Raw genomic sequence first — 10,363 nt, forward strand, 5'->3', positions numbered from 1 at the left:
CGAAATCCACCCCTCCCTGTCTCCTTTGCCCCTTCGTAGGTCTCTGTCTGAGAGAGTGGGAGGGGCTCGGGTGCCGGTGGGAGAGGGCGGGCCGGACGCACCCGAACAGCACTGAGTCGCCCCCACTCAGCCGGCGGCCGCCTCCTCCGGATTATTTATCCGCAAAGTCCCGCGCTCACCCATTGGGCCGCAGCCCGGGTGTCAGCGCGAGTCCTGGCTTGCCATTGGCCCCGCACACGTGCGGCCCTGACTCACGTGCTTCCGGTTTGAAGGCAAAAAGTGCGCCTGGGTGATTTTTTTTTTAAGCGAGAGAGTTTGTGCAAAGATCCGAGCTGTCAGAGATTTAAAAAAAAAAAAAAAAAAAAAAAAAGGCAGCTCGGAGCTGGCGGAGACGCGCTCTCCCAGCAAAAAAAGCAAAGGCGATTAAAGGCGCTGCCAGCCTCGCGCTCTGGGCACAGCTGAGCGTGACACTCGGGGAAGTCAAATCCCTCACTACTGCCTAGAAGATGGCTAGACTTTAAAGACTGTTTCTTTTTCCCTTTAAGATAAAAATTTGTTGGAGATTTTTTCTTTCTTCTTGCTTTCCTTTTTCTTTTATTGCCTTTTTTTTTCTTTTTGGCTGTGGCTTTCTCCCCATTTAAAACAAATCATTGAATCTGGTTGCAGAAAGAAAAAAGAAATAGCCAAGTGTCTCCATATCTGGATGTCTACAAATTAGAGTTGAGACAGCGAGATCTAGCTGCTCGATAACAGCTAGCGAACCAGGCCAGGCGCCTGGGCTTTTTTTTTTTTTTTTTTTTTCCCCCTTCTTTTCCCGGCACCCGCCTCGTGCCTTCGCTGGGGTTTCGCCGGCCTTCCTCCTCCGCTCACCCCCGCGGCCGCTGGCAAAGTGGGGTGGGAAGCGAGGCGGGGGGTGGGGCGGGGGCCGGCGCGGCGGCCGGGGCGGCGGGGCGGCCGAGCATGGAAGAACAGCAGCCGGAACCTAAAAGTCATCGCGACTCGGGCCTCAGCGCGGCCGCCGTGGCGGCAGCCCCGGGCAGCCTCAGCTTGAGCCTCAGCCCCGGCGCCAGCGGCAGCAGCGGCAGTGATGGAGACAGCGTGCCGGTGTCCCCGCAGCCCGTGCCCCCCTCGCCACCCTCGGCGCCCTGCCTGCCGCCCTTGGCCCACCACCCGCACCTCCCCCCGCCCCCGCCGCCGCCGCCGCCGCCGCATCTCGCAGCGCCTGCTCACCAGCCACAGCCCGCGGCCCAGCTGCATCGCACCACCAACTTTTTCATCGACAACATCCTGAGGCCGGACTTCGGCTGCAAAAAGGAGCAGCCGCCGCCACAGCTCCTCGTGGCGGCGGCGGCCGGAGGAGGCGGAGGAGGCCGGGTCGAGCGTGACAGAGGCCAGACCGGCGCAGGTAGAGATCCTGTCCACCCGCTGGGCACGCGTGCGACAGGCGCCGCCTCGCTCCTGTGTGCCTCGGATGCAAACTGTGGCCCACCCGACGGCTCCCCGCCGGGCGCCGCGGGAGGCGCGGGCGCGTCCAAAGCTGGGAACCCAGCAGCTACGGCAGCGGCTGCGGCGGCTGCGGCGGCGGCAGCGGCGGCAGCAACCGCCAAGCCTTCGGACAGCGGCGGCGGCAGTGGAGGCGGCGTGGGGAGCCCAGGTGCGCAAGGTGCTAAGTACCCTGAGCACGGCAACCCCGCCATCCTGCTTATGGGCGCAGCCAACGGCGGGCCCGTGGTCAAAACTGACTCGCAGCAGCCCCTCGTGTGGCCCGCCTGGGTCTACTGCACACGCTACTCGGATCGCCCATCCTCTGGTGAGTACCTAGCCCGGGGCTGCGCCTCGCCTTACGGCCCCGCGGACGCCCCATAACTCTTAGCCGCCGTGCTGGGGAGAGCAAACCCAGTGTTGGGAGCTCTCTTCTCTCACGCCTGCTTCCTCCTGCTCAGCCCTGATCCCAGTCATAACCGAGTGCGCACCCAGATATGCACTCCTGGCTTCTGCGGCCATCATCCGGGAGGCTACAGTTCATGGCACTTCCTGGAAGCTCAATCTCCACCTTTCACTTTTGAACTCCAAGCTTTTTGGGTCTTCTTTATGTTTTACCTGTATTATTATTATTAGGAAAGCACAATCAGTCACTGGTTCCCCCCCCCCCCCCCCCCCAGGAAAAGGGGTATTTAGAGCCGGCGGGAAGATGGGCCTAGTGACTGGGGTCTCCAATCCCGCCAGCCTGGTCTTTCGGAGGCCGAAACCCAGCAAGGCTTTGATTAGTGAGAAAATCTTCGTCTTGGTGTTCTTACAGACCAAAACGCCATCTCGATAGTTTCCGCGCAGCATTCATTTACATAGAGAGAGATTTGAGAACACACAGGAAAAGAGGAAAGCATCTGATTGTTGTCCCTCTCCCAGGACGGTTAGCCAAGAAAGTCTGACCCGGGTGGGTAGAATCCATGGAAAGGCTGTTGCCAAAACATAGGGTGCCGAAAGCGCCTGGCTTCTTGTTTTCTGGAGCTGACAGACCGACAGTGGGAGAGGAGAGGACAGGTCAGGCTCAGGCCAGAAAGCGGGGCGAGGACCTGGGAGCGAGCCTCCACAGCTTCTCTGAAGTGGCTCGCACATCCTTCTCCTTCCTTAACTCCTTACTACCACACATCTGCCAGTTATCGAATTTCCAGCAGCCGTAGGCCCCTTTTTCTTGATTTTCCTCATATCCCTTGTGCTTGGAGAACCCAAGGCTGAGATCTGTCCTCGGAGAGGAGATCGAGGCCACTAGGCCAGAGAGAGGAGGCTAAGGCCTGCCTGTCTCTCTGGCACGCAGCACCAGGTTGGTCAGGCCTATGAACCCAGGCCTGGGTTCCGGGCACCTGAGCCACGGGCATCTGGGCATCGAAGGAGGCCTTGCAAAGCGTAGCCCTGCGCAGCTCTTCTCAGGCTTCAATCTAAGCCGCCCCGGCGGGTGCCGGACCAGCGCGGATCGATGCGCGCTATCAGCCCCCGCCATCTCAGCCCGGTTATTGACACGTCGGGCTCCCTGAACCTCCGAAAAGCTGCTTTGATTGACTCGCCTGATGGATAGAGTGATTGAGCTGTCAGGCCGTGCGACTCAAGCTGGCCGCGAGACTACGATTTTATTACAAGTGTCCGTGCCTCAGCGTGCGCACACACACACCCCACTCTAACAACGTCCTGGACGCACAACGCAGTGGGGCCTTTCTGGGGCTGTGCACATTTCCTGGGCCATCTCTGCCTGCTCAGCTAATTACTAATCTAAACCAAGGCCTTTCTTCCCCCATCCAGCCCGCCTGCCAGTCCTCTCCCACTGCTCCGTAGTGGGCCTTGTCTTTGTTCTTGGTCTCTTCTTGGTTGACTGGGGAGGCAGGGCACTGCCTCCTTCTCCTGTATGGGCAGTTAAGGAAAATGAACATCAAGCCACCTAAGTCTCCGTGGATGACCAGGCCTAGACTCTTTTGTCACTGGACAGATGGTGACTCCAGGTGCTGGCTTGCCCCAGGAGCCAGCTGCAGCTTGCCCCTTTGTCACTAGGTTTGGAGATGCCGGTGAAGACCCCTCTTGCCAGACAGTTTTAGAGATTAACAGGTCTGACGGGGACTTAACTGGGTTCAGTAAGCTCCCATAACCAAGACAGGGCCCAGGAAGTAAATGCCATAAAACTTGGGTATGGAGGCTGCCTCCTAGCTCTTCCTCCTCTCTCCAGGCCAGGTCTTTAACAATCCTCTTACTAGATGAGTTTTGGAGAGTGACTTCACCTTCCTAGGGTGGTGACCTGTGGCCTCATTCCAGATCCATGTTAGGGGCAAAGCACAGATGTTTTATTTGTTTGTTTGTTTTTGTTGTTGTCCACCGTCTGCGTTCCTCTGTCCCTATTTTGCTCATAATGGAGGGCGGCGGCAGGAAGGATGTAGTCTCCTTGCAAATGACATAGGTGGGTGAAGAAAGCAGATCGGACTTGTTTTTGTTATTCAGAAGTTCTCAATTCTGAAATTGCAGCTTATGTGTTCAAAAGAAATAAAGGAGACCCTGCCTCTGAGGCTGGGTGGAGGAATGGGGAGGTCTCTCTCTTTCTTACTGGCATCATCCAAGGGGCATAGTGGAGAACCCAGTGGCCACGTGGGTAAGGTGTGCAACTGGGTAAAGGCCTTATCTCCCCTTCAGAGAAGGGAGTGGTCAGTGTCTTCCTAGGACCCTGGAAAAGGTGCCTTTAGGCCAACGGGGTAAAAAAAAGGAGGTAGAGCAGACGCTGAATACTTTGGAACTACTTAAACCTCTCACAACCTTTTCCCTATCCCGTTGTTTTCTGGGGTAAATATCCACAAGCAGTTGAGGGTCTTATTGTAGGTGCCAGGGAGTAGGTGTGCTTCTTCAGAAGGAAAAGAGGCTGGCGATTCCTCCAGGATGATCCTGGCCTAGTGTCTTCACTGATCCAGCCCTGAGCGTCTTTTTATTCCTGAGCCGTTGAGACAGCTGGCCCCTGACCTCCAGCTTTGGACTGGGCAGGTAGGGGATCCAAATATCTCTACATCTTGGATTCTGTGATTTAAGCCTGACACGTGAATCTTTTGTTTTGAATTGGGGTGTGAGTAGCACAAAACAACCTCGGTCAGTTTTCCTCCGTGCCTTTCTGGTCCCGGAGAAGGGAACCCAGTGGCCCCAGCAGCCAGGCGGTTGTACAGCGGCTAGCAGCCGAGAAGGAGCTGGGCGCAGCAGGGCCTCCGCTCTCGCCCCGGAAGCGCGGAGCGCGATCCACGCTGCGCTCAGCAAGTCTCACGGCTTTCTCTGTCCTCTCCCCCCTCCCCTCTGCCCTCTCTCCCCACCCCCAACCCCCACCCGGCCCTCTCCGCCGCTGCAGGTCCACGCACTAGGAAGCTGAAGAAGAAGAAGAACGAGAAGGAGGACAAGAGGCCTCGGACAGCATTCACAGCCGAGCAGCTGCAGAGACTCAAGGCGGAGTTCCAGGCGAACCGCTACATCACGGAACAGCGGCGGCAGACTCTGGCCCAGGAGCTCAGCCTCAACGAGTCGCAGATCAAGATCTGGTTCCAGAACAAGCGCGCCAAGATCAAGAAAGCCACAGGCATCAAGAACGGCCTGGCGCTGCACCTCATGGCGCAGGGACTGTACAACCACTCCACCACCACGGTCCAGGACAAAGACGAGAGTGAGTAGTTGCCGCTGGCGGGGGGCCGCGGGGCCGCGAGGTCTGGCTACTGCGCCCGCGCCCGCGCCGGAGCCCGCGCCCCTCCGTGCACCGCCGCTGCCGCCTTGCCGGCCCAGCTCCGGGGAGAAAAATCAGCGCAACAGAGAGGAGCAACAGGGGAAAGACAGAGCGCGCCTCAGAATGGAGAGTGACGTTCGAATACAACGCAACATTTTTCAAAAGGGAGAGAGACTCAGACAGGTGCTATTGAAAAATAAGATCTATTCTCTATTCACAGCATAAGGGACGAAACTGCGAACTCCTAAAGCTCTATCTAGCCAAACCGCTTACGACCTTGTATATATTTAATTTCAGGTAAGGAAAAGAAATGTGTAGCGATCTCTATTTGCTGGACTTTTTATTAATCTCCTTTATTATTATTGTTATAATTATTATAATTATTATAATTATTTTATCCCCCACCTCCGCCTTGCTGACCCAGGCCCAGTTTCGTTTTCATTGCCTTTTTCTTTTGAATGTTTTCGCTTCTCCGGTGCCTCCGGACCCACATCCCGTTTCTCTGGGACTTTTCTTTGTGTGCGTGAGAGTGTGTACCCTTGCGTGTCCGCCCCTCGCCTCTCTCCCGTCTCCCAAAGCCCCTTTCTGTCGCTCTGTCCGTCCTGCCCCCCTTTCGTTTTCCCAAGACATGTCGAGAAATACGACCCCACAGACTGCGAGACTGAACCGCCGCTACAAGCCAAAGATTTTATTATGTTCAGAAACCTGTAGTCTGAAATAAAGTGTACACTGTGCTCATGAGCCGCTGGCGGCCCTCCTCTTTGCGGGCTGGGGAAGGGAGTGGGCACGTGCACACACTGGACCCAGCGACCGCTGCGCAACGAATACGGGGACTCGGGGGACTCGGGGTAGTAGCGTTGGCCCAGATCCGGGTACAGACCGGTTCTGGAGAGTCTGGAGGGACACTCCTCGTTTCTGATTGCGTTCGAAGGAGCCCACAGGCCGGAAACCCTAAGCCTGACTTCGGAAGCACTGTCCGGCTGTCGGGCTGCTCCCTGCCCCTGGCCGGCCGGGCCTGATCCGCTGCAGCCTCCTCCTGTTCAACCTGTTTCTCCCTCTAGGCTGTGCATGTCCTTTTTTTCTTTTTTTCTGGTGCGGATTTCGCTTGAGGTTTTGGGGTTTCCCCCCTCTAATAGCAGGCCTTTCCGGGGCTGGGCAGAGGTTAGGGGCTGCCTCTGGTCCTGAGCAGCACACTAGTGCGAGGAGCGCTCAGTACGGCCTCTCAGCCGCCTGGTCTTCACCTTTTTTCCTTTGGAGAAGAGATTCCGTTCGCGCCCCGCTGAGGCAAGGGCAGCACACAGAGCCTTGTAGGGCTCAGATTTCCCGTCCAGAAAAGCCGCAAAGCCAGGAGAGAAGAGGCCTGGATGCCGGGAAGCAATTCAAAGTGGCAGCTGATGGGTCCGGCTGCTGGGATCCTACTGGGCCTGGACCTCCGACGTGGGCACAGGCCTATCTCATCCCTACCCAAAACCCAACAGGGGTAGGCGGAAAGGGGGGGCTTTCAGAATTCCTAACAAAGCCTGGCTTACTTCCTGATGGAGAAGAGCTCAGACGCAAGCTCCCTGGACCCTGGGACACCCAGACTTCCCACAAGGGGAAAATTTTTTGCCCCTGACCATGGGACATCTCCTTCCTGGGCAGGCAATGGGACCTCCGAAATGCCAGGACTAGGAATAGAAAGGGGAAGGCCCTCCTCTGGAGGTATCATCTCCCTTTAGTTAAGATTTTTAAAAATAGTAAATCCTGCTCTCCTCTTTTCCCCCTTTCTTCTGCAATATGCTTGTATATACGTATCTGTACTTGTGTGGTTAGCTATCTAGGTGTGCCTGAAAACTTGTGAGAATATGTGATCATGTGCAGATATTGGTGCATGAGTACCCACTTGGTTTTGTGTATCTCTGCACAAGTATTGTGCTACTGGGTGTTCATTTCTTTGTAATTAGATGCACACTTTAATGTTGGTGTGTTTTCAGTGTGTGTACATGTGCTCATTTGTGTTTGCCCACCAGGATATTTGCAGGTGTGTTTGTGTGCATGTATGCATGCATGGAAACTGTTTCTCTGTGCTTTCTTTGGGTTTCTTTCTTGTTGTTTTTATAGGATTGATTTTGTGAGAAGTGAGAATGGCCAGTCATTCTGCTTTTTTTTCTTGAAAATGTCCCCCTGAATGAGGCCTACATCCAGGGAAGTTATGGTGCTTGGCTGCAGGTCCAGGAAACCCAGGGACCCTCCAAGTTCCTTCTCTATGCTTTGGGGGCTAGGTGTTTTGTGGCCTGGAGATGGAGAGCATATTGGACATTGTTATGGGCTCCCAACTTTATTGAAGTTAATCTGTTCCTTCTATGCCTTTCACACCTTAGAGTATGTGGAGTAACCTTTGCACATCATAGGTGCTCAGCCAATCTTGTCAGAAGAGTAGGGAGCAGTGAGATGGCCTTTCCCTGGCTGGCCCAAGTGAATTGTTTTCTGGTGGTGAGAAGTACATCTTTTTTTTTTTAACTTGGGGGAGAGGGGAACCTATTATCTTTAATTTCTCCAGCCTGGCTGGTTACAGGGTCTGAGACTTGGGGCCCAGGGTACTCCTTTCTGAATCTAGACCACCCAGAACATTAATAAGGTTACTGGTCACATCCCGACCCAATGTTGGATGGTGTCCAGCTCTACAGAGAACCTTCCTGTTTTGAATGTCTAGAAACTGTGCTACCCTTCCTTCTTCCTTCACTAATGTGGATCACCCTTCCTTCACTAGTCTGGTCATCCTGAAGGTGACCAGATACAGAGGTTGGGGCAGGGACCAATGTGAGCAGCAACTCCAGGAGGCATTCTGTTTCTTAAGGCTTTTGTTCACCTCTTCTGAGAGATCAAAGCCAAGAGCTCTTCCCCTTAACCTTGGGGAAGAGGGAGGAGGTAGTTATCCCTTCCCATGATCATATTTATTAGTAAAGGGTTGAGATGTGTCATTGTTATGTAATTTGATTTGTTGCCCATTATCTTCTTTTTTTTGTTCAATTACTTTGGGCAAAGAGAATTTTCTTCCTTGTTCAGTGGAGGAAACTGAAGCTCTCAGGTCTTAAACATTTGGTCCCTGCCTCCTCTGTGGCTGTGTGTCTTTCTCTATGTCATATCTACTCTGTACAATTGCCTTTACCTCAGAAATCTGTCCAAGGCCCTGAAGTCAGTCCTCCGGAATGACTTTCCCATCTTCTCTTCCTTCTCCATCCCATTTTCCTTCTTTCTGATTGGGGCAGAGGGGAAGAGGACTCTGGTCAGACCTCGTTCTTGCACCCTCCTCTAAAAAAAGAAAGTAATAATAACTATAAACAGACATAGATAGTTTTGATTTATGGGGCTGGCTTAGTGAGCCACTGGTGTATTAAAGTCTGAGACTGCATTGAAATAAATACCAGAGTCTGATATCCCAACTTCCTCATTTTCTATCTTTTTTTTTTTTTGTAAAGATTGGATTGAACCATAAACTTAAATTTTCCTCAACCCAGGAAGAAATACACACTAGCCAAGTCTAAACAGTATTGATTCCTGGCTCTTTCTGAGGCCAAAGGTCTCTGTTTGTCTTCTGGAAACTCCCTTTCCTTCAGTAGAGTCAGGGAGATTGGGTGGAGGAAGGAGGGGATATTTGGGTATATGGGGCTGCACTGTGTTTCTGTGTGAGCTTGTATGCAAGTGGGTTGTATTGTGTGTAGGCATTTGTGTAGGGGTGGTACTGAGTATATTTATTAGGATTGGGAAGTGAAAGTATGTGTTTTAGGTATGTGAATGTTTGGTGTTTATGGGTGCGTGTGTACCCAGTTCCCTTTCCCCTTAAGCTGAGCTGTGCAGGGCATAGAGAAGGAATGACCTAATAGCCTGCCCACTACCTGGCCTGCACAGTCTTACTACCTGTGGAAGGGTTTCCAGAGGTCATATCATCAGGGAGGTCACTGTGCTCCAGATACCCTGTCCCCAATGTCCTCATTAAAAACAAAAAAAAAGTCTAGTTGAAGTACAGGGATGAGTTTTGGGCAAGCCATAGAAGCCAAGGCCAGGGTCAGAGAGACCCTGTCAGACTCCTTGCCCTGGATGTCTGCTGTGGCTTCTCTGGGTGGACATCAGTTCTTCCAACAGGTAACCTGGTTTTTTGTCTTTGTGGTTGAGGCAAAGCCATTCTGCTGGAATAAGCAACCCCAATTCTCTGTCTTCCACCATGCACCTACCTGAGAATGCAGTGGGGAGGAGCAGGGAGGCCCTGGAGCAGTGGTGCCCTGATTTTGTCTCATTTCCTAGGGCCCATCTAATCTGATGTCACCATAGGTTCAACTGGATATTTTATTCACTCTTCTAGGGGAGGGGGAGAGTATGGCTCCCTTCCTCATCACCCCCACCACAGACCTGGCTCTCCTCTCCTACTTCGAACTCAGGTGAGGGACTTTTTGTGTGGCAACTTGTGGAAAGGGGAAGGGCTGGAGACTGCCATCTCCCACCTCCCAATGCTTTCTGAGCCAGTCATTAAAAGCACTCCCATTGTTGGAGGGTGTCCTCAGGGATTCTTGAATAAAAAGGTTTCATTTTTCCAGGTATGGGTTGGGGGTGGGGTGGGGGTGATCCTGAGAGGGAAAGTGCCTCACTCAAAAGTGCACAGCAAGTGAGAGGCAAAATCCCCAGATTTTCTGAGTCCAGTGCTCTTCCCATATGCTGAATGGACAGTGTCAGTGTTTACACAGCTACACATCCCACAGGCACATAGTCCTGCACATCCAAGCTGCACATTCACAAATATGAAGCCACCTGTGTATACATGTAAACTGTGTGCACATACCATGTTTTGCCATGTATAACGTGCTCCCATGAATAATGCACACCCGTGTTTTCATGTGCAGTATATATGGGATTATTATACCCATGATATGTAATTATTATACACATGTATAATGTACATCCTTATTTTTCCCTCAAAAATTTGGGCAAAAAAGTACACATTATACATGGAAAAATATGGTATACACATATACAAACAAATATAAATGGGGTTGATGCATAGAGCTAGTGTATAGAGGTGTGTTCCCAGCAAGTACATGGACATTGCCTGTGTAGAGTTTCCAGCACACATTTATACATGGTCCAAGGGTATACCTATTG

General features: G+C 52.9%; 1 protein-coding gene across 1 annotated transcript; it reads left to right on the plus strand.

Annotated features, from left to right (window-relative positions):
• The first annotated feature begins 380 nt into the window (after window positions 1–380).
• Window positions 381–5,971, plus strand: EN1 (engrailed homeobox 1). Its single transcript, XM_028533516.2, has 2 exons — window positions 381–1,810; window positions 4,865–5,971. The coding sequence occupies exons 1-2, from the start codon at window positions 961–963 to the stop codon at window positions 5,179–5,181; spliced, it is 1,167 nt and encodes a 388-aa protein (XP_028389317.1). The 5' UTR covers window positions 381–960; the 3' UTR covers window positions 5,182–5,971.
• Window positions 5,972–10,363: the final 4,392 nt, after the last annotated feature.

This window comes from Phyllostomus discolor, chromosome 4, assembly GCF_004126475.2.
Source record: "Phyllostomus discolor isolate MPI-MPIP mPhyDis1 chromosome 4, mPhyDis1.pri.v3, whole genome shotgun sequence".
Taxonomy (NCBI): Eukaryota; Metazoa; Chordata; class Mammalia; order Chiroptera; family Phyllostomidae; genus Phyllostomus; species Phyllostomus discolor.